Raw genomic sequence first — 26109 nt, forward strand, 5'->3', positions numbered from 1 at the left:
TTTGAGTTTTACCTGCACCTTCAGGAAGGAGGACATTTTTGATGATTCTGTGCATGCTTGCTAGTGGAATTGTTTTCTCGGCTTTGTTTGTGTGCACATCGCTATTGGTATATTGGTATATCACTGTGTGCTATGAACTATGAGGAAGTGTGATGCTGTTCAAAAGGAAGTGTGATACAGTTCAAAACACTAATGGCTAGATTACGAGTTTTTGTCTGTAATGGTGTGCGGTGTTAACAAGCATTTTTTTCTCAACGCTCACTTAAGACAACGCTGGAATTACAGATTTTTCTAAACCCGGCGTTAGTCGCAAAAAAGTGAGCGGAGAGAAAAATTTAGCTCCACATCTCACCTCAATACCAGCGCTGCTTACGGTAGCAGTGAGCTGGCAAAACGTGCTTGTGCACTATTTCACCATAGGAATCAATGGGGCAGATTCGGCTGAAAAAAAACCTAACACCTGCAAAAAAGCAGTGTTCTGCTCCTAACGCAGCCCCATTGATTCCTATGGGGAAATAAATGTTATGTCTACACCTAACACCCTAACATGAACCCTGAGTCTAAACACCCCTAATCTTACACTTATTAACCCCTAATCTGCCAACCCCGACATCGTCGCCACCTGCATAATATTTTTAACCCCTAATCTGCTACTCCGGACACCACCGCCACCTACATTATACTTATGTACCTAGTCTGTCACCCCCAACATCGCCGACACCTACATTATAGTTATTAACCCCTATTCTGCTGCACCCAATGTCGTCAAAACCTACCTACAATTATTAACCCCTAATCTGCCGCCCCCAACGTCGCTGCCACTATATTAAATTTTATTAACCCCTAAATCTAAGTCTAACCCTAACACCCCCCCCTAACTTAAATATAATTTAAATAAATCTAAATAAAATTACTATTATTAAATAAATTATTCCTATTTAAAACTAAATACTTACCTGTAAAATAAACCCTAAGATAGCTACAATATAAATAATAGTTACATTGTAGCTAGCTTAGGGTTTATTTTTATTTTACAGGCAACTTTGTATTTATTTTAACAAGGTACAATAGTTATTAAATAGTTATTATTTACTAACTTCCTAGTTAAAATAAAGATAAAGACAAATATACCTGTAAAATAAATCCTAACCTAAGTTACAATTACACCTAACAATACACTATCATTAAATAAATTACCTAAATTAACTACAATTAATTACAATTAAATTAAATAAACTAAATTACGGGAAAAAAGCACTAAACTACAGAAAATAATAAAATAATTTAAAAAAAAATTAAACTAATTACACCTAATCTAATCCCCCTAATAAAAAAAGCCCCCCAAATAATAAAAATCCCTACCCTACACTAAATTACAAATAGCCCTTAAAAGGCCCCAAAGTAATCAGCTCTTTTACCTGTAAAAACAAATACAATACCCCCCCAACATTACAACTTACCACCCACACACCCAACCCTACTCTAAAACCCACCCAATCCCCCCTTAATAAAACCTAACACTACCCCCTTGAAGATCACCCTACCTTGAGACGTCTTCACCCAACCGGGCAGAAGTGGTCCTCCAGACTGTCCGAAGTCTTCATCCTATCCGGGCAGAAGAGGTCCTCCAGACATGCAGAAGTCTTCATCCAGGCGGCATCTTCAAGACATCCGACGCGGAGGCGACTGGAACAATGAAGGGTCCTTTAAATGACATCATCCAAGATGGCGTCCCTTCAATTCCGATTGGCTGATAGAATTCTATCAGCCAATCGGAATTAAGGTAGAAAAAATCCTAATGGCTGATCCAATCAGCCAATAGTATGCAAGCTCAATCCTATTGGCTGTTCAAAACTAATCAGCCAATAGGATTTTTTCTACCTTAATTCCGATTGGCTGATAGAATTCTATCAGCCAATCGGAATTGAAGGGATGTCATCTTGGATGACGTCATTCTAGTTACCGTCGAAAGAAGAGGATGCTCCGCGTCGGATGTCTTGAAGATGGGTCCGCTCCACTCCAGATGGATGAAAATAGAAGATGCCGCCTGGATGAAGACTTCTGCACGTCTGGAGGACCTCTTCTGCCCGGATAGGATGAAGACTTCAGCCCGTCTGGAGGACCACTTCTGCCCAGTTGGGTGAAGACGTCTAAAGGAAGGGTGATCTTCAAGGGGTTAGTGTTAGGTTTTATTAAGGGGGGATTGGGTGCGTTTTAGAGTAGGGTTGGGTGTGTGGGTGGTGGGTTGTAATGTTGAGGGGGGTATTGTATTTTTTTTTACAGGTAAAAGAGCTGATTACTTTGGGGCAATGCCCCGCAAAAAGCACTTTTAAGGGCTATTTGTAATTTAGTGTAGGGTAGGGATTTTTATTATTTTGGGGGGCTTTTTTTTATTAGGGGGATTAGATTAGGTGTAATTAGTTTTTAAAATTTTTAATTATTTTATTATTTTATGTAATTTAGTGTTTGTTTTTTCGTAATTTAGTTTATTTAATTTAATTGTAATTAATTGTAGTTAATTTAGTTAATTTATTTAATGATAGTGTAGTGTTAGGTGTAATTGTAACTTAGGTTAGGTTTTATTTTACAGGTATATTTGTCTTTATTTTAACTAGGAAGTTATTAAATAGTTAATAGCTATTTAATAAGTATTGTACCTAGTTAAAATAAATACAAAGTTGCCTGTAAAATAAAAATAAAACCTAAGCTAGATACAATGTAACTATTAGTTATATTGTAGCTATCTTAGGGCTTATTTTATAGGTAAGTATTTAGTTTTAAATAGGAATAATTTATTTTATTGTAGTAATTTTATTTAGATTTATTTAAATTATATTTAAGTTAGGGGGTGTTAGGATTAGACTTAGATTTAGGGGTTAATAAATTTAATATAGTGGCGGCGACGTTGGGGGCGGCAGATTAGGGGTTAATAAATGTAGGTAGGTGGCAGCGATGTTAGGGATGGCAGATTAGGGGTTAATAATATTTAACTAGTGTTTGCGAGGCGGGAGTGAGGCAGTTTAGGGGTTAATACATTTATTGAAGCGGCGGCGATGTCCGGTCAGGCAGATTAGGGGTTAAAAATGTTAATATAGTGTTTGCGATGTGGGGGGGGGCCTCGGTTTAGGGGTTAATAGGTAATTTATGGGTGTTAGTGTACTTTTTAGCACTTTAGTTAAGAGTTTTATGTTACGGCGTTAGCCCATAAAACTCTAAACTACTGACTTTTAAATGTGGTAGGAGTCTTGACAGGAGAGGGTGTACCGCTCACTTTTTCCAAGACGCGTAATACCAGCGTTAGGAAAATCCCATTGAAAAGATAGGATACGCAATTTACGTAAAGGGATTTGCGGTATGCTCGAGTCACGGAAAAAAAGGGAGTGGTACACCTGTACCTGCCAGACTCGTTATACCAGCGGGCGTTAAAAAGCAGCGTTGGGACCTCTCAACGCTGCTTTTTAAGGCTAACGCAAGACTCGTAATCTAGGCGTAAGAAAATCTGTTAAAGTGATTGTAAAGTTGCTTAACTTAATGCACAGTATATACAATTAAACTTCAATACAGGGGGACTTTCATTAATTACATTTTTTTAATATGCTTTATTTGAAAAATATTTACCATTTTGTGAAGGTAAACATACCGCCGTTCCTCCAACTGCATCTCATCCTCCATCTAGGTAGGTGATGATGAATCCGGCTTCATCCAATCGCTGCGTGCCCCATGAGCTGGGCGTCTTGTGGGGCACGCAACGATTGGATGAAGCCAGATTTGTCATTGCTCAGCTAGATGGAGTATGAGATGCGGGCGGAGGAGCGGTGGTATGTTTACCTTCACAAAATGGTAAATAATTTTCAAATAAAGCGTGTTTGAAAAATGTAATCAATGAAAGTCCCCCAGTATTGCAGTCTAATTGTATATACTGTGCGTTAAGTTAGGAAACTTTACACTTAAAGTAATTAACAGATAAAATAAGAAAACAATGTGGTTTCTGCTGTTATTGGTTGGGTGGTTTATAATTATAATACATTCTGTTTGTAACCTCATCGCAGCAAGATCATTTTAATCAGGTTTCTTTAAAGTCAATAATTGCAACAGTGACTACTAAACAATAGTCCTTGAGTTCACACACATAAGTTTGTTACACAAAACAACACGTTTACCTTGCCATACAAGGTCTTATATTTTTGTTTAATTTCTTGTCGCTGATCTGACGTTCTGTTTGCTAGGATTTCAATAATTGCTTTTTCATCTGTTCCTGTAGAAATCAAATAGAAACAGAATATAACAGTTAGCATTAAAACTTTTATTTTAATGAAAAAGGAAATTCTAATAATAAATCAGACTGTTCTATTTTTACATACACTATTAGGGGCTTGATTACGAGTGTAGTGGTAATTGGCGCTCCTGCTCGTGCTTTAACTTCGCCAGAAGTAAGCTGTACTTGGAATATCATTCATGTATTTCCCTATAGACTTCAATGCTTGTGCGTAAACCCGTTTAATTACCTGCCTAACCCGTCATGAAATATGAATATTTCACATTCCAATGTTCTTCACATAACTGAATATGTTCTATTTGTTCTTAGAAACATATTTTTACATTTATTCCGATGGTATTTTGGTACAATATATACCTATATTTATATACTGTATATATATATATATATATATATATATATATATATATATATATATATATATATATATATATGCATATGATTATATAGGTATAGATATACTGTATATAAATATAAATAGGAATATCTATATATAAAAATACTTGGAATATATTCCCCAATGTAAATAATATTGGAATGTGAAATATTTACAGTAAATACACAGTATAACACTTGATTAAATATGAATATTGCATAAATAAATATGCTTTTACATGTTTCCAGCTACTTACAAACTTGCATTGTAGCCATGGGAGAGAGCACAATGTTATCTATATGGTACACATGAACTAGCACTGTGTGGCAGTGAAAAGCTAATATAAAGCACTGAGATAAGAGGTGGCATGCAGGGGCTTAGAAACAGGCAGAGATTCAGAGGTTTAGAGATTATAAAGTACATTAATATAACAATATTGGTTATGCAAAGCTGAGGAATGGGTAGTAAAACTGTTACAGTATCTATCTTTTTAAATGATAAAAATATCAAGAAATGGGTTATTTTGGTGTTGTATCACTGATCACAATACATCCTAATGCACTGTTAGAGTTGTTACATTTTCAGTTCATGGTAGTGGATTTGCAACATCATTGTGGGCTTATAATTTGAATATTAGAAAATGTACACATATTTTGAGTGCAAGGTACACACACTTTTGGGAGTTTCCTGCATATGTAGAAATAGGCAGACAGTAAAACACACATCCAATAAATCTGAATCTGTTAGTATTATGCCAAACGTTCCTACTATAGTAAGTATAGTAATGAACTGTTTTTGGATGGTAAGATCTTAATTTGTGATAAAATGCATAAGGGAATAGTAAATCTTTGACTGAAAAAGTGAATAATGTTTAAAGATTACTTGTTATCACAGCTTTGGGTATTCCCACCCAAATATTCACAAAAGGGTTTGCAAAGTACAGTTAAAGGTGCATAAGACTTTATAGATTCGTGCTACTTAATTTTCATGAAAAAAAATGTTTTTTTACAATATGTTAAAGATGTTATACATTTTAATTGTAGCATTTATTTTCCCTTTATTAGCAGAGATGGCTTTGTAGCTTCAATACATGTTGATTAGTCTGTGTAACATTGTAACAATTTATTTCAAGTGATACACAAAATGAATATACAATAAAGCCTTTGTGCCATGTACAATTTACTAACACTGTGCTCTGCTTGATGAGAGTCGTACAATATTATTCATTGTACCTCTTTCTCCAATAAATAACTTCCTATATTTTACACTAAAAATCAGTTAGTACACAATTAACTAGTTGTTAAGCTAAAAATAATGCATGAATTATTTACCCTATGCCAAAAAAATACTAAATGTATAAGCACTTCTACTAACAAGGGCATAACATACACACATGCCTTAAATTATTGCAGCACACATGCACATGAACACATGCCTTATATTGTTACAACACACATGCACATGCACACGTGCCTTATATTATTACAGCACACATGCACATGCACACATGCCTTATATTATTACAGCACACATGCCTTAAATTATTACAGCACACATGAACACATGCCTTATATTATTACAGCACACATGGACATGCACACGTGCCTTATATTATTACAGCACACATGCACACATGCCTTAAATTATTACAGCACACATGCACAGGTGCCTTATATTATTACAGTACACATGCACATGTACACGCACACATGCCTCAAATTATTACAGAACACATGCACATGCACACATGCCTTATATTATTACAGCACACATGCCTTATATTATTTCAGCACACATGCACATGCACACATGCCTTAAATTATTACAGCACACATGCATATGCACACATGCCTTATATTATTACAGCACACATGCACATGCACACATGCCTTATATTATTACAGCACACATGCACATGCACACGTGCCTTATATTATTACAGCACACATGCCTTATATTATTACAGCGCACATGCACATGTGCCTTATATTATTACAGCACACATGCACATGCACAAATGCCTTATATTATTACAGCACACATGCACATGCACACACGCCTTATATTATTACAGCACACATGAACATGCACACGTGCCCTATATTATTACAGCACACATGAACATGCACACATGCCTTATATTATTACAGCACACATGCACATGCACACATGCCTTATATTATTACAGCACACATGAACATGCACACATGCCTTATATTATTACAGCACACATAATAATAAAAATAATGCATTAATTATTTACCCTATGACAAAAAAATACTAAATGTATAAGCACTTCTACTAACAAGGGCATCACATGCACACATGCCTTAAATTATTGCAGCACACATGCACATGAACACATGCCTTATATTATTACAGCACACATGCACACATGCCTTAAATTATTACAGCACACATGCACACATGCCTTATATTATTACAGCACACATGCTTTAAATTATTACAGCACACATGCACACATGCCTTATATTATTACAGCACACATGGACATGCACACGTGCCTTATATTATTACAGCACACCTGCACATGCACACATACCTTAAATTATTACAGCACACATGCACATGCACACGTGCCTTATATTATTACAGTACACATGCATATGCACACGCACACATGCCTTAAATTATTACAGCACACATGCCTTATATTATTACTGCACACATGCACATGCACACGTGCGTTATATTATTACAGTACACATGCACAATCACATGCACACATGCCTTAAATTATTACAGCACACATGCCTTATATTATTACAGCACACATGCACATGCACACGTGCCTTATATTATTACAGCACACATGCACATGCACACATGCCTTAAATTATTACAGCACACATGCCTTAAATTATTACAGCACACATGCACACATGCCTTAAATTATTACAGCACACATGCACATGCACACATACCTTAAATTATTACAGCACATGCACATGCACACATGCCTTAAATTATTACAGCACACATGCACATGCACACGTGCCTTATATTGTTACAGCACACATGCACACATGCTTTAAACTATTACAGCACACATGCACATGCACACATGCCTTATATTATTACAGTACACATGCACATGCACACGCACACATGCCTCAAATTATTACAGCACACATGCACATGCACACATGCCTTATATTATTACAGCACACATGCACATGCACACATGCCATATATTATTACAGCACACATGCACATGCACACATGCCTTAAATTATTACAGCACACATGCACATGCACACATGCCTTATATTATTACAGCACACATGCACATGCACACATGCCTTATATTATTACAGCACACATGCACATGCACACATGCCATATATTATTACAGCACACATGCACATGCACACATGCCTTAAATTATTACAGCACACATGCACATGCACACATGCCTTATATTATTACAGCACACATGCACATGCACACATGCCTTATATTATTACAGCACACATGCCCATGCTCTGCTTGATGAGAGTCGTACAATATTATTCATTGTACCTCTTTCTCCAATAAATAACTTCCTATATTTTACACTAAAAATCAGTTAGTACACAATTAACTAGTTGTTAAGCTAAAAATAATGCATGAATTATTTACCCTATGCCAAAAAAATACTAAATGTATAAGCACTTCTACTAACAAGGGCATCACATGCACACATGCCTTAAATTATTGCAGCACACATGCACATGAACACATGCCTTATATTGTTACAACACACATGCACATGCACACGTGCCTTATATTATTGCAGCACACATGCACATGCACACATGCCTTATATTATTACAGCACACATGCCTTAAATTATTACAGCACACATGAACACATGCCTTATATTATTACAGCACACATGGACATGCACACATGCCTTATATTATTACAGCACACATGCCTTAAATTATTACAGCACACATGCACACATGCCTTATATTATTACAGCACACATGGACATGCACACGTGCCTTATATTATTACAGCGCACATGCACACATGCCTTAAATTATTACATCACACATGCACAGGTGCCTTATATTATTACAGTACACATGCACATGCACACGCACACATGCCTCAAATTATTACAGAACACATGCACATGCACACATGCCTTATATTATTACAGCACACATGCACATGCACACATGCCTTATATTATTTCAGCACACATGCACACATGCCTTAAATTATTACAGCACACATGCACATGCACACATGCCTTATATTATTACAGCACACATGCACATGCACACGTGCCTTATATTATTACAGCACACATGCACATGCACACATGCCTTATATTATTACAGCACACATGCACATGCACACGTGCCTTATATTATTACAGCACACATGCCTTATATTGTTACAGCGCACATGCACACGTGCCTTATATTATTACAGCACACATGCACATGCACAAATGCCTTATATTATTACAGCACACATGCACATGCACACACGCCTTATATTATTACAGCACACATGAACATGCACACGTGCCTTATATTATTACAGCACACATGAACATGCACACATGCCTTATATTATTACAGCACACATGCACATGCACACATGCCTTATATTATTACAGCACACATGAACATGCACACGTGCCTTATATTATTACAGCACACATGAACATGCACACGTGCCTTATATTATTACAGCACACATGCCCATGCACACATGCCTTATATTATTACAGCACACATGCCCATGCACACGTGCCTTTAAACAATTTAGAGAGTGTCACTCAATTCCAATCTAATACAAGCAGATGGTTAAGGATATTGCCTATTGTTCAAGCATAGTAATGTAAACATAGGAATGCCATTTATAATATGCTTGTGTGTTCTCTTATTTTACTTTTATACCCTTGTAATATTCTATCTTATCTCAATAAAAATTAAATTTGAGAAAAAAAATCAGCACACAAAATAAATAATTTAAAAAGTACTTAAATCTTTCATTTGCCCAAATAAGCATTGCTTTGCAGTCAAGGGGCATACCACTTTAAAAAAACACCTTTTGAGTATTATCTCCTTTACTGCAGCATGTAAGGAACAGGTATAAATGTGTTCAGCTTGATCAAGCAATATCTGTGTAGCATTTTACAGGGGTAAGGTTATGCATAATGCAGCACATACACCATCCTCTCTTATGGTAGTGGGAAAACCAACATTTTCATAGTTAAATTACAAGACAAGTGATAAGACTAAATAATAAATACCTTCTCTATCAAGTGTTATTACATAGTGGCCATTTATCAAGCTCCGTGTTTCTTGCGAGCTTTCAGACTCGAGAAAAACACCAGTTATGAAGCAGCAGTCTAAAGAATGCTGCTCCATAACCTTTCCGCCTGCTCTGAGGAGGCGGACAGAGATCGGGTGAAATCACCCCGATCCAATACGATCGGGTTTATTGACACCCCCTACTAACCGCCGATTGGCCACGAATCTGCAGGGGGCGGCGTTTCACCAGCAGTTCACAGGAGCTGCTGGTGCAATGCTGAACACCGGAGAGCATATTGCTGTCCGCATTCAGCGATGTCTGTCGGACACGATCTGCTGATCGGATCATGTAGGACAAACATTTCATAAATAGGCCCCATAGTATTTTTACACAATTGTATAATTTAAAACAATATTTGTTTACTAAATATAATCCTATTAAATGTGAAATATATGTTTTAAGTTCATCGCTAAACAAAAACGGCTTTCCCAGGAAGACGAATCTGAGTCATATTTACCCATTCCCTTGCAGGCCTTTTGCAGTTTCTTGGCGTCTCTTTCTGCACTGGAGCCATGATGATGCTTAATGGTCGGCTATAAAACAAATAACAAAATGATTTAACGATTACAATTTAAATAATTGGTTTTATATTAGAATAATAGGTAAATGTAAAACTGCATAAGTATTTTAAAGGGACAGTCTACTCCAGAATTTATATTGTTTAAAAAAGATAGATAATCCCATTATTACCCATTCCCCAGTTTTGCATAACCAACACAGTTATATTAATGTACTTTTTACCTCTGTGATTACCTTGTATCTGAGCCTCTGCAGACTGCCCCTTATATCAGTTCTTTTGACAGACTTGCATTTTAACCAATCAGTGCTGACTCCTAGGTAACTCCACGGGCGTGAGCACCATGTTATCTATATGGCACACATGAACTAACACCCTCTAGTTGTGAAAAACTGTCAAAATCCACTGAGATTAGAGGGGGCCTTCAAGGGCTTATAAATTAGCAAAATGAGGCTACCTAGGTTTAGCTTTCAACTAAGAATACCAAGAGAACAAAGCAAATTTGATGACAAAAGTACATTTGAAAGTTGTTTAAAAAAATGAAATGCCCTATCTAAATCATGAGTTTAATTTTTACTAGACTGTCCCTTTAAGGATACTAAAGCCTTCCTACAGTAATCTAATCTGTGTAAGGACGGATATACAGTATGTTGGTAAAACCAAGAATTAGAATTTGGAAACTCATAAGAGACATAAAGTTTAAACATTGGTAGCAAAGCAGTTTAAAGGGACATACAGCTCAAAAATATATTATATGATTCAGATAAAGAATACAATTTTAAACATCATTCCAATTTACTTCTATTATCTAATTTGTTTCCTTCTTTAGATATCATTTCTTGAAGAAATAGCAATGCACATGGGTGAGCCAATCACAGGAGCTACTAAGCATATTTAGATGTGCTTTTTAACAAAGGATATCAAGAGAATGAAGCATATTATATAAGAGAAGTAAATTGGAAAGTTGTTTAAAATTGCATGCTCCCTCTAAATCATGAAAGGGTTTCTGTCCCTTAAGTTATTTCATGACCTTGACACTACAGTTCTTCACATAGACCTGATTACAAGTTGATCTATACATATAATGAGCATTGCGTTATTTTGCACTCTGCCTCATGCAAACAATAAAAATGGTATTCAAGAGTGTTGGTTAAAACTAATTTTAAACAAAGTAAAACATTTAACCAAAACATTATGATGCACATAATACATACATTTTTCCTCTCCTTTGAAAGCAAAGACAAATATATATATATATATATATATATATATATATATATATATATATATATATATATATATATAAAATGTATCAAATCGTTGTGCAGATAGATAGATGATAAATAGATAGATAGATAGATAGATAGATAGACAGATGATAGCCATATAGATATATATATGATAGACAGACAGATAGATAAATGATAGCCAGATAGATATATGATAGCTAGATAGATAGATAGATAGATAGATAGATAGATAGATGATTGATAGATAGATAGATAGATAGATAGATGATAGCCAGATAGATAGATGATAGATAGATAATTAGATATATGATAGGTAGGTAGATAGATAGATAGATAGATAGATAGATAGATATATGATAGACAGATGATAGCCAGATAGATAGATAGACAGACAGACAAACAGACAGATTGATAGATAGACAGACAGACAGATAGATGATAGCCAGATAGATAGACAGACAGACGATGGATAGATAGATAGATAGATAGATAGATAGATAGATTATAGATAGATAGATGATAGATAGATTATAGATAGATAGATAGATAGATATATGATATATATATATATGATAGATAGATAGATAGATAGATAGATAGATAGATAGATAGATAGATAGATAGATAGATAGATAGATAGATAGATGATAGACTGACAGACAGACAGACGATGGATAGATAGATGATAGATAGATATATGACAGATAGATAGATATATAGATTATAGATAGATATATAGATATATGATAGATAGATATATGATAGATAGATAGATAGATAGATAGATAGATAGATAGATAGATAGATAGATAGATAGATAGATAGATGATAGACAGACAGACAGATAGATAGATAGATAGATAGATAGATAGATAGATAGATAGATAGATAGATAATGGATAGATGATAGATAGATGATGGATAGATAGATAGATGATTGATAGATGATGGATAGATAGATGATGGATAGATAGATAGATAGATAGATAGATAGATATGATATGTGTTTCCAATTACTTTATTTACCAGCTGCAGAGTATAAAATGTATGAGATTTGCTTTTTTAAGGTTTATTTGTGCATATGAAAGAGCTGATTTTGTGTTTTGAAGTCACAACCTAATAAAATGGGTTGAGCTTGTAGGTATAATCAGATCTCATTACTTTATCACATTGTGTACATATAACTGCTTCTTTATCTTATATCTGTCCATAAATCAATCACCAATACTTGGAGAGAACAATGGAAAATTAACATTTTATTTCCTTATCTCTTCTATACCCCACTGGGAGTGTAAGTTCTTCTACTGGCTGTGTTTACACCTTGAGGCCAAAAACTTACAGGTTGGGTGGGGATACCACAGGCTAAATAAACTATTTCAAATGCCTATATAAGGGCAATGGAAATACTTGTAAATAATTTAATACACTCCAGCAGGTAAAGTGGATCATTAGGAACCAATTAAAGGGGAAAACATTTTTGTGTAAACTGTCCCTTTAAGTGCATAAGTAATTTGGGATTCTATAGAACCATTGGCAGGAATTATACAATTGGAAGTTGTTTTAACTAAGCATAATTTGGGATTATGATAGCATCTCCTACATCCAATTTCAAAATGATATTTAAACTTGAATAAGTACCTATAACATGTATTACACCATTTAATTGTAAAATAATACAATGATCACAAGGGGCTCATGCTTTAATAATAAGGTAGCATTTTTTCCGATAAAGCACAGGTGTAAGATTAGTGCATTGGAAACGTGTGACAGACGTGTGACGCTAACTATGTGATGCTTATCAAGGAAATATGGATAAATATGTTTGCATCTACATTGTCTATTCAAGGCCACAGTACAGTATATTATCACTTCCTCATTTCTTATCAAGTTACCTGTTTTCTATTGATAATTTTCAATGGCATCATTTTTCATTTGTAACTGTATATGCAAGAAATCCAAGTAAAAAATATACCTTGCAAGTCCTATAATATTATATATACAAAGTATAATTTATTGTAGCTAAATGAAGAGATTAGGGTAATAAAATGCTGTCACTGATGTTGTTTCACTACATGATTTATATTGTGAATTATCTTTCTCCAATGGCACAGAAATTCATTTTAAAATGTCTGTTTATTCAGTGCAAGAGCACATCTGTGAAAGCTTAAAAGTTCATTTTAACAAAAATAATTTCTTTATCTTGAATTTGAATTCATATATCTCTATTAAAGTCTATGGAGATGCTCAAAGCTTAAACATAGGAAAAGGGAGTAAAATAAATAATGAAATCATATTGCCAAGTGTATTTAGCTATGCATAATTAAGCATTTTATATTCCAATCTTAAAACATTTCATACCCCTTTAACTTGCATCAGTGACCTGGCAACCTATGTGGCTCACCATTGTATTTCTTTATATTTTTTTTATTTCAGTGCATTTAGTTTTTGGTTAATTTTAAGGTCCGGTAGAATTTGTACTAGAAGTGTCTATATTCTACTTAGGACCAATGGCTGAGTAGTGATTAATAAAAACACCTGACCCAACACGCTGGATGAGGCCTAGTATGTGACCTATTGAACTAGTAAGACAGTTGAATAGAAGTTAATGGTCTGACAGCAGCAGTACCAGGGGATGCTCAGAAGGGTAGTCAAAAGCAGGCAAAGCTGAAACACTCTCAGGCAATAGCAAACAAAATCAGAAGGCGAGCAGATAGTCAGGAGGAGGTATGAGTTGACAACAAGAATTTACAAGCAGAACAAAACAGGAGCAGAGTTCAACAAATGGGTAAAAATGGTTATGGATAATGTGCATTTATGATGCTATTGGACTAAAAAAACAACACAAGATACATGGTGGTAAAATTAAATCAATCATCATTTAACAAACACCTAAAAATCACATATGACACCCTAAAATCATACAACTACATCCAAAGCAATCCCAAAATGATAGGTATAGAGGCAACTAGCTCCATATGTAACACACTAAAATCGTGAGGGCCAGAGGAATGGTCTCAGGGTCACCAAGGGATATGGGCGTCAAGTACTAAGCAGCGAATGCTGCTATTGAACTCTTGCAGGGCAGGATCGCTCATGTGAGCCTGCTTTATGCTACGTAAGATGCAGCAGTCATTCGATCACTGCTTCTTACCCTCTCCACCATCTCTAAATTGGTGAAAATAAATCACCCCGAACATGTGCAATAGCTTGTTCACTGCAAAGCCAGGTGGATGGGTTCCCAAGTTGGAAGCCTTATTTGCCCACAGCTTCATACATGGGACCCTATGCTAAGAGGTTGATTGCTTATACTCGTCAGAAACATTTTCTTTGTAAAGATATCATAAGAAGTTTAACAAAATATAAATCTGTAAATAATCCAGGTGCTCCTGAGCTAATCAGAGCTTCCACATGAATAAAGAGGTCACCAAAAAAATAGTGATTGTCAGGTGTTTTAGGTTGAAGAAAGGGTTGGTAGATAGTCAGAAAGCTCAGCATGCTAAGGCATTGTGGCTGAGCTCTGTAGCAACCTAAGGGTTGCAGGTTCAATTCCCGGCAAGGTCCACTCAGCCTTTCATCCTTCCAAGTTTGATAAAATGAGCAGCACCTTGAGACCCTTATGGGTGATTAGCTGCGCTTTACAAGTACCCAATACAATACAATAGTCCAAACAATTGATAAGTTCCTAGTATTTCTTTAGCGGCATATGAAACAAAAACACTGTCTCAGAGGTAAGAAGAATCAGCTTTACTTCTTCTGGAATGTTCATTTGAGCTTAAAGTATGGACTCACTACCATAAAGATATAATAATTCTGGCAAATCCTCATTAAAAGGATATTTTAATGCAAATACATAGGCCTAATTGCTAAATTATAGCTACCCACAAATAGGTTACACATATTGGTAAAGTCCTGCTTCACAGCTCCCAAGCATAGCATTGGTGGTGATTAGAGAGGTTGTGTGACTGTTGCTCACCGGCCATTTCCTCTCAAGGCTCTGGGGTGGAACTTTACCTATACGTTTAACCCCTTTTTAGCATATCTAAAGTCACTAAAGCATGTAACTCTTGTAGAATGTCCATTTAAAGGGATAGGAAAGGCATAATTAAACTTGCATGATTGAGATAGAGCATGTCATTTTAAGACACTTTTAAATTCACTTCTTTTTTCAAATTGACTCTCTTCTCTTGGTATCTGACACTGGGAACTAGCTGGACATTGGGTGCTATTAGAGGGATCCTAGAAAGGGTAAATCAGACAAGTGGGAGGCGGCATTTGTTCTGGGAAGCCGTTTGGTTATGATCGTTTGAGCACCTCTGAAGTGTGCACATCCTTCTGCCAGAAGCAAACGTGTGCCTTTCCTTTTTAAAAAAAACGTTTTTGCACAGATAGTGCAAGTGAAGTGTTTTGTGTCAGAGGCCGACTAGACTCATATCTGCCTAGCTGTTTGTTCATGTTAAGATAATTAGCAAAAGTTATGTTTTATTTGCTACTTTATTTACAACTTAGTGCTGGAAACATTCTTTCTCTGTTTTGTAGCAATCCTGCATACAACACACCCATTACCACCCATGAAACATCTGCTACTTCACCATAAGGACTCATAGAACATTTGCAACTCAGCCCATAAGTTTTCTTGAGTGAATTTTAACCTCTTTCTCATAGGGTATTTGGGAAAAAGAACGCATGTTAGTGAGTGTGCACATTGTTACACATGATGGTGCATTCCCAGGTAAAATCTTCACGGTATTATTTGTAAAATTTAATACTCTATCTGAATAATTAAAGTTTCTTTTTTTTCTTTCATGTCCCTTCAAACGCACGTAAAAGTCAAATTCCCAGCAGTACATTGCCTGCTTTTGAAACGTGGAGGAGGAGAATGTTGGTGCATTCAGCATACCACTGTATGTGCTAAAGGATTAGTGCACCCAAGCTGTAATCATTTTCCAAAGAAGCATTAAAAAAAAACTGCTGTAAAAGTTATTCTTATTAAAAACATGTGATAGAGCAGCGGGTGTCTTTTTAAACATTTGATAATTGATTCGTTACAGAAAGTTAAACTCTTTAAAAGGCTGTAATAGTCAAAAAATGACATGCTCTATTCTATTAGAGCATGTCAATTTACAACTATAAACCCTACTCTATTGTGTGTTTAACCCCTGCAAAGAAGTTAAAAACACAGTAGAAGTGCTACTCAGCTACTCAGCTACTCAGCAACCACAGTGCACTGCTGGTCCCAAGCAGGAACCTACTACTCCTCCAATCAGCAGCGTTAGTCGCACATCTGAGGGGTGTGACTAGCGCTGCTGATTGGATGAGCAGCGGGGTCTGCTTAAGACTAGTAGTGCACCATGGTTCAAGAGAGGCACATCTACTATGTGTTTAAACCCATTGTGGTAGAGCATATCATTTTTCAACTATTCTGGTCCTTTAAGACGGCTTTATGATTAGAAAGGTGTGTCATTTGTTTATACAAATGAGGTTATATAACATAATGCAAGTACAAATAAAACACATTTTTCATTAATATATAGCAGCACAATAAAAGTCCAGCAGAACTATGTTTTGCAAGTCTAAATTCAAATTTATTTAACAATGAACATATTTTATAATAAATTGTGTCCAGGTAGTGGGTCACAGTTTTAAATATTCCTCTTATGCAGGGGGGTGGTAACCACATGGGTCTCAGAGGTCTAAGCCTAGACTGAGCTCACATCTCTGGGGGCCCTTGTGGCCCTGCAAACAATATTGGTTTTCCTGATAAATAAAAGTTACATAGAGGGATGGTAATACCTGTTAATTACCTAGAGTGCAAACTGCTATATTACTTTATAACAAATCAAATAAGCACTCCTAGGTAGGATAAATTATTCACATTTGGTAACAACTCTAAAGAAGGTGTGGACAGAAAGAACAACTATAAAAGTATGCAAAATCTTAATATTTAAATCAGGGGCGGAACTACCATTGGTGCAGCAGGGCAAGGTGCACCAGGTCCCAAGTGATGGAGGGGTCCATAGCAGCCATATTATACAAATGTGCAGAATGAGTACAATCCTAATGCAGGGGAGCCTTTAATTAGTGCAGGTTGTCTATCCCCTCCCCAACATCATTATACAGAGCCGCATACATATATTGCTATTGCTTACTATTGGGTACCGGTCCCAAACATATTTGCACCAGGACCCTCTGTTGAGTAGGTCCGCTACTGACTTAAATCAAGTGGTTATTACCAAACTGAAAGGAATATTTATGCAATTCCAATCACACCAAACATGTTTTATTAATTAAACAAAGTGAAAACAACAGACATCCAATCTGCACTCATACAAATTAAAAACACTTAAACCACAGCAAGATTTGATATTACATGCATGATTCATTCACAAATGACCTGTGGTTTTTATCAATCAACAGATTGAGGTAACTGCTTGCAAATTCAGAAGAATAAACTAAGCTCCTACAATCCGGGAGCTGAAATTACTATTAACATTTTTTGTTGCAAAACAGAGCCTATAAAAAGTGTCAAAATTGACTTCCGGTGGGAGGGGGCGATCGGGAAGCAGCAGCAGTAAAGAGCTCCGCATCTCTCCAGCTCAAACTTGTACCTTTGCTGCTGTTTTCCCGTCCCCGTGACTCCTCTTCTTGCCAGGCCGAGTGTAATAGTGCCTTGGCCGAAAATTTGCACGCAGGACCTGTCATCCGGTCCTGGTCCCCGGAGGAAAAATTAAAAGAAAACGGAAAAGGCGCGAATGGACGCCATCTTTGCAGCGGATCCGGAGCTGCTCTCCACAACTTAGTGCCCCAAGCGTTTTAGCGGACTGGCATGGTATAGGGCAGCAGGGATCTTCCTATCATAAGCCCTGTTAGCCCACTCTAATCGGACGCAACCAGGTTCTTTGAGGGGGGTGAGGCTCTCAAGGAGACAGAACTTCAGTTCCAGGCTTTGCAGGCCTTAGGGCCAGGAGATAACCGTGAGTACCCATATATACCCTGCAGGCTTCCCTGATCCTGGCACAATCATAAAGAGCAGACTAACGCTTATACTCCAGACGGAGAAGAGAGTATTTGAGGCAATAACACTGACTTTTTTTTTATAACTCTGCCAGCAGCTTTATTGTTATACTTTTGGGTGTGAAACACACATCCTATCTGCTTAGAGGCTTGTTACATCATATATACCACTGGGCTGGGGGTGACCTGGTAACCTTGTATGCCCTATCGTGCTGTATTGCTACAAAGGGAAGGAGTGTGAGAGAGAGAAACCTGAAAAAGAAAAAATATAAAAGTCTGCATTTATTCTTTTATTGTCTGTTGGTGCACGTGGCTTATTTAGATTTGCTGTAACCTCACACCATCTAAGTAAGCAAACTACGCCATCTAGTGGTTTAACTTAATATCACGCCTGTACAGCAGTGGATAAATCTTAAACTCTTGCCAAGATCTTCTGACATCTTCTGCTCTGTGTTTGGTGCATTACTTTGTTGGCCACGGGACACCTGGCTCAAACCTGCTCAACCATCTTTGTTGTTTATAACTCATACACCGCATATACTGTAGCCCTGCCCCTGCATTTTATAAAAGCTGTGGAGCAACGCAAGTGCAGAAAATAATTTACAGTTTAATCACATTTCAGTCTGAGCGTGCCCTACGCCCCTCTTTTTTTATTGGACTAAGCTTGTGGGGCTCTCCTTCTACATACACAGCCTGACTGAATTATATTCTATGAAAGTTGACGATTATTTCCACAGAGTTTCCCAGTCTGGGACTGACAATATGAGTTGCAGATCAAAGACACAAGAAAAGCGGCTGAAGCAGGTTGCTGAAACCATCATTCATAGCTCCCAGCAGGAAGGTGAGGGGAGCTCATCAAGTGACCATGCTACTTTACAGCAGGAGTTGAAAGCTTTTTTTTTACCTAAAATGGATAATCTGCAAGCAGGTGTGGACACGCTCACTACCGAGGTAAGGGCCTTTTCTACTCGCTTAACTGCTGCAGAGCAGAGAATCTCTGGAGTTGAGGACAGGCAACAGGAATCTGAAGTGTCTCTGAAAAATCTATTGAAACAAAATCAATACTTGCAGGATAAGGTTGAGGATTTAGAAAATCACAGTAGGCGAAATAATCTACGCATCATAGGGGTGCCAGAAGCAGTCAAAGATAAGGACCTGCTAGATTTCACAGCCTCTACCCTTCCTTCACTTCTTGGAATGTCTCAAGATTACCTGCCCCTCGACATAGAGAGAGCTCACCGCATTGGTCCGGACAGGCACTTAGGAAACTCCAAGGAGAAACCACGCCAAGTGATTTTCAGGTGTTTAAATTATCAGGACAAAGTGGCTATATTGCGGGCTTATCGAAATGCAAAGGAAGTTAAATATGAGGAGCACCGTCTCCTACTCTTTCAGGACTTTTCTGTCGAGGTCACCAGAAGACGCAAAGACTTTGCACCACTCTGCTCTCTCTTTCATGAAAAGGGTCGTCAGTTTGCCCTTTTGTATCCAGCCAAGCATAAGCTGCAGACCTCTTCTGGACCTAAGATTTTTCATTCCCCTGCAGCGGTGCAGGCCTACCTATCATCTGAGCGAAGACAGGACAATGGCTGACATGTTCTCTAATAGGAGTTTGTATTTTGTATCTGTGAAATGTATTTCGTGTTCTTTTACATGATGTATACCTTTTTTTTTCAGGTACTTGTGTTATTTGCATCTCCCCTTGTTATTATGAGTAAGGGAGATCAAAATCATAATTTAATATTTTCTATTGACATAGGTTTCCAGGACCAATGTTTTCAACTTAATTCCCTTTGTTTCCCCTGGATGAACCCATTGCATAGAGGTCACCCATCGTGCTTTTTTTCACCTACTAGTCTTATAATGGACCCTCTCTCTTACTGTTTGTGCCTAATAGCTTTTTATTGCCTGAGTAGGGCCTTCCCTCTTTGGCCATTAGACAGGATATTTGACATACCCTGTTTTTTTATTATTGCCCCTTCAGAACTGTTATTACATGCTACAGCTGCCATTGCCCCACCTTAGTTCGGCCTTCCGAGTGCTCTACCTCATCCTCAAGGTCTATATTGTTAAAGTTGTTTTTATACCTTAGATATCACGACCTTCATATTGCACGGTTATTGTTTCATGCTAAAATAGATACGCTGGGGATATCACTGTATTGTTTGTATGTGTCTCACTCTTGTCTCTCTTCCAGCTCCTGTCATGGGGGGGTCCTGGGATCCCCTGGCCTCGCCCTCTGCAGACCACCCTACCACGGCTCTGGACCAGCTCTTACACTTAACAGTATATCGCAGTGAGTTACCTTGTGTTCGATGTGGGTCCTGGGGGTTCCTCTCCTTCTTTGCCTGCAGGGGTTCAACACATACTACCTCTCTTACGCATGAGGGCAGCAGGGTACACAGTCTTCACAGATATAGCATGCCTTTAATTGACAGTCCCCTTCTTATCACCTTTACACTAATCCTATGGCGGTACCTATTCGAGTAGTTTCTTGGAATGTAGGAGGCATCACATCGCCTGCAAAGAGAAGCACTATTTTACAACATCTAAACTCTTTGCAGGTTGATATAGCTTTGCTCCAGGAGACTAAATTAACAGCGGACGAACACGAAAAGTTAAAAACACGTTGGGTAGATCAGGCAATATATTCCCCATCAGAGGGTAGAAAGAGGGGGGTGGCTATGTTGGTGAGAAAGGGTCTTCCAATTTCCTTTTCGCAGGTTGACATTGACCAGAGAGGTAGATATATTATAGCCCTATTACAAATTCATCAGTTCACTTACACCATTTGCAACATCTACGGCCCGAATGATGTTAACCCTAGTTTCTGGTCAGCCCTACTTGCAAAACTACTGGCATATAATGCTCCACTAATTATGGGGGGGGGGGGGGATTTTAATCTGGCCCAGGCTCTCCCCTTAGATAGATTTAAAGACCCGTCAGTGGTAGGCCTCCTGAGAAGACGTGTATCACATAGTAAAGAGGTAACTCTAATTGGTTCTTTTAAAGAGACACTAGACTTGATAGATGTCTGGAGAACACAGAACCCAGACGAGAGAGATTTTACCTGCTTATCAAAAACACATCACACCATGTCAAGAATTGACTACTTCCTTACATCTTCTGTACTAACACCTCAAGTTCATACCACCACCATAGGACAGATCACAATCTCGGACCATGCCCCAATCACTCTACTGCTGCAACCTACACCCATGACCCCCCTAAGAAATCTTGGAGGTTCCCCACCTATCTTTACAGCAATATAAACTTCCGTAACCATCTAAAGTCCTCCTGGGCACATTATGCGTCTGACAATGATACACATAAAGACACTCCTGATTTGTTTTGGCATGCCTCTAAGGCAGTAATGAGGGGCTGTATTATGGCCTTTACGGCACAATACAATAGAGATAACAAAAGGATAGATGGCGATTTCCTTTCACAGCTCACTCCTGCATATAATGACTACCTTTCTGACCCTTCCCCCACACTTCAGAGAAAGTACTACGAGCTCAAGCAAGCTAGAGATACTTTTCTAACCCAACAACATCTTAAGTTTAATATACACAGGCAAGGTAGATACTTTCGCCAGGGTAATAAATCTGGCAAACTTTTGGCCAGGCTGGTCCATTCTTACCGTCCCAATCTCACATAGCGGCTATCTACTCTCAGTCTAAATTGACCTCAGACAATAAAGACATTATGACAGAATTTGTGCAATATTACACGAAATTATACACTAGTCAGGCAGTGGATCAGGAGGCGAAACAAAGGTTTTGGGGTTTGGTACAGCTCCCCACCATTTTGGAGGAACAAAAATCGACCCTCAATGCCCCGATACATGCACAGGAAGTTATCAAGGCCATACGGAATGGTAAATTAGGGAAGGCCCCAGGCCCAGACGGGCTACCCTCTGAATATTTTAAGCTCCTGAGTGAGGAAATAGCTCCCACCTTAGCCTCCCTATTTTCGGCATACCTGGAAGGTGCGTCGTGAATGGACAGATGTTTCTCGGAAGCGAACATTTGTTTGATTCCCAAACCAGACAGGGATCATACCCAGACCTCCTCATACTGACCAATCTCCCTTCTCAATGGAGATTATAAGCTATTAACAAAAATTTTGGCCGACCATCTAGCGAAGGTTCTGCCGTCTGTTGTACATATAGACCAGACGGGCTTTGTCAAGGGTAGATCCTCGGTGGTTAATATTAGGAAATCCCTAGCTATTACGTCATATTACTGGTATAATGCAAACTCACAAACCCCTTCCAGGCTGCCAGATGCCTGCCTTTTGGAGCTTGACACGGAAAAGGCGTTTGACAGGATAGAGTGGGATCACTTGCACACCTCTCTAGAACAATTCGGAATTTCGGAACGCTTTGCTGATTTTCTTCACACACTTTATCAAGCCCCTATGGCATCCCTTATAGTCAATGGAGGGCTCTCTCCCTCTTTCATACTTCAGAGGGGCACTAGGCAGGGTTGCCCCCTTTCCCCCTTGCTGTTTGACCTGGCCATAGAGCCCCTGGCTTCCTATATCAGACAACACTGTACAGGACTTGATATTCTTGGACATAAATATCATCTTTCATTATATGCAGATGATCTGCTACTGTTCGTGGGTGACCCTCAAGATAACCTTCAACCCCTTCTAGATATTTTCAAACAATTTGGGTCCTTCTCTGGGTATAGAATCAATGTTGATAAATCGGAAGTTACCTGGTTGCAGAACTCTAGTAACACCACATTGTCAGATACTGGACTCAAGATTACAGATGGCTTTTTTAAATATCTAGGGATCCTCTTACACATTGATCCCACTAAGCTATATCATCTCAATCTCACAGGTGTTATTGCAAATGTTAAGCAGTTGCTATCCAGCTGGACAAGGCTCCCCCTGTCTCTCCCAGGAAGGGTTCAGCTTTTTAAGATGATCGCCCTTCCTAAGCTCCTCTATCCGCTACAGATGTTACCTCGTCTCTTGACGCGCAGGGACTCTGAATCTCTTCAGGCCTCACTAGGTCACTTCATATGGCAGGGGAAAAAACATAGAATAAGCAAAAAGTACCTATTTATGCCTTCGGGTGGGGGTGGGCTTCGCCTTCCAAACATTACCTGGTATAACTGGTCTGCCCTATCTAAGATTGTTTTAGACTGGCTGGTGGGGAATGACCACTTCATCGTCCCTGAGCTAGAGGCTAGTCTCATTAGGCCAATACACCTGGCATTCCTGCCCCATTTACTTCTCAAATCACTTCCCCCATATATACAATCTCATATACTATTCAGAGATCTTTTGAGGGCATGGTCCGGGATTTGTAAGCTATGGAGGACGCAACACTTAGTGACTAAATATTTACCGATTCAAGGCAATTTACAGTTCATCCCTGGTTACATGACAGAAGTATTTGTTATATGGCACCATCAACATCTCACTAGGCTCCACCAACTTTTTAGTCCACTTACTCCCTGGGACACATAGGTTTGCGTATTTTCAATGCAGACATTATCTTTACAAACTGATCTCAGATAAACTGTTGACTACTGAACCCTCTAATATAGATGAATTGTGTGATCTGGCTATACAGGGTTCTTACAAGATATCGCATACCTACGATCTGCTACTCAAACATTGTGAGGACTCTGCCATGCAGGGAATTACAATGAAATGGTCGAATCACAGAGAACTGTTGATAGATCCCGATCTCATTAAAGGTAGTCTTGAGAAGGTACATGCTAGTACAATTTCAGCTAATCTAAGGGAGACACATATGAAATTTATTAATCAGTCTTATATTACACCTGGCCTTCACTCCAGATGGGTTCCGGGGGGGGGAAAACATCTGTAATAAGTGTAGATACCCATCCCCAGACTGGACTCATTTACTATGGGACTGTCCCAAGCTGAGAGGTTTCTGGTTCAGGATCTCTTACTGGTTGGCAAGGGTAATGAATCAGCAGGTGAAACTCACAGCACAACACGTGATATTCTTGATACCTAAAGATAGAATTTATAAGTTTGGCATTTTCATCACCACTGTCCTAATGCTTGCTAGGATAATCATTTTAGCGGGGTGGGCTAGCAATAGAACACCTCCTTTCAGGCAGCTGCTTAGCAGGATACACACTCAGATGTTGACTGAGCAGGCAGACAAAAAGGGGGACACAGAGAAAAGAGTTAGGAGATTTATCCATAAATGGGAGGCTTATCTTTTATTTCTTTCACCTAGAGTTAGGGATAGTGTTATACACCCATTCAGAAACAGCCTCTATATCTTAAGTGAGAACCTCAGAGGTAAATGGTGTCCACAGACTTACTAAGGTCTTTGTCGGAAGCCAGACAATTGTAAAGTTTCTAATTTCTGCCGTCAGGTCTGCGGGGGGCGAGTCGGTGGGCCCGGGTAAGTGTTAATGATATTTTTTGTGAATTTACTGTTATTGTTTTTGTTTTGTTTCTTGGTTGTTTACATGAAAAAAAGAAAACTGTGTGGACAATTTGGTTCCCTGCCTAAGCGGGATGTAATCTACTTTCATCTTATCTGTTATACTACTGGACTTGGTGAATCTTGTATGTGTTATGGCATTTATCATTGTTAACCAGCCACGTACGTGGTGGATCATTTTGTCCTCACTATTTATAAATAAAGTTATTAAAAAAAAGTGTCAAAATTGACTCTAATATTAAGCCACTTGCAGATGTTTGTTATAATGTTATAATATCCATATGAGAAATATTGCTAAGATAAGCACATTAAAACGGGAGACAAAGCTTCCAGAACAAATCCTCCAGGTTCTCATGCAAGGGAGCTGGTGGAGCTTGCCCTCCATCTGTGCCATGCCTAGTCCCTCTACAAAACAGGACTCACAGTGTAGGGAAAGTGTATGGATTTGCCTTTACAAAAATGGTGGCCGGGCTTCCAAGATGGCCATAAAGAAAAAAACTTACTGCATATTTGTACTTGCTCCAATGTGGCTGCTGGCTCAGCTTCTGCTGATTTCAAACATCCAGAAAGGGCACTGTTAAAATAGGGCGGCCTTGGCCCTGGGGCCTAGTGAGCTTTAGTTGCACCTCTGCTCTTAGTCATATATTTAAACTCAAAATTGTTTTATTTGTCACTTATGTAGCAAACAGGACATGAAACACAATTTAAAGGCAACACGTTCTCTTTTTAAATAAAGAGACATAAATAATGTCCAGTTCCATAATAACTTTATTCCTAAGAAGATAGGAAACAACCCATAGGCTTGTGATTATCCAGGTCCTAAGTTAATTGAGTCAGGCCTAGTTGATATTGAGGTGGTAAATTGTGGAAACTGGTGATAAAAACCTT

At 38.1% G+C, this 26109-nt stretch overlaps 1 protein-coding gene across 1 annotated transcript in view; it reads right to left on the minus strand.

Annotated features, from left to right (window-relative positions):
- ANXA13 (annexin A13) overlaps positions 1-26109 on the minus strand; it is a 103992-nt gene that overhangs the window by 61361 nt on the left and 16522 nt on the right. Inside the window, exons 2-3 of the mRNA XM_053713205.1 lie at positions 10450-10525; positions 4161-4255 (exon numbers count right to left, since the gene is read on the minus strand). Of these exons, the coding sequence (XP_053569180.1) occupies positions 4161-4255; positions 10450-10525 (171 nt within the window). The remainder of the gene's footprint in view (positions 1-4160; positions 4256-10449; positions 10526-26109) is intronic.

Source organism: Bombina bombina, chromosome 5, assembly GCF_027579735.1.
Source record: "Bombina bombina isolate aBomBom1 chromosome 5, aBomBom1.pri, whole genome shotgun sequence".
Taxonomy (NCBI): Eukaryota; Metazoa; Chordata; class Amphibia; order Anura; family Bombinatoridae; genus Bombina; species Bombina bombina.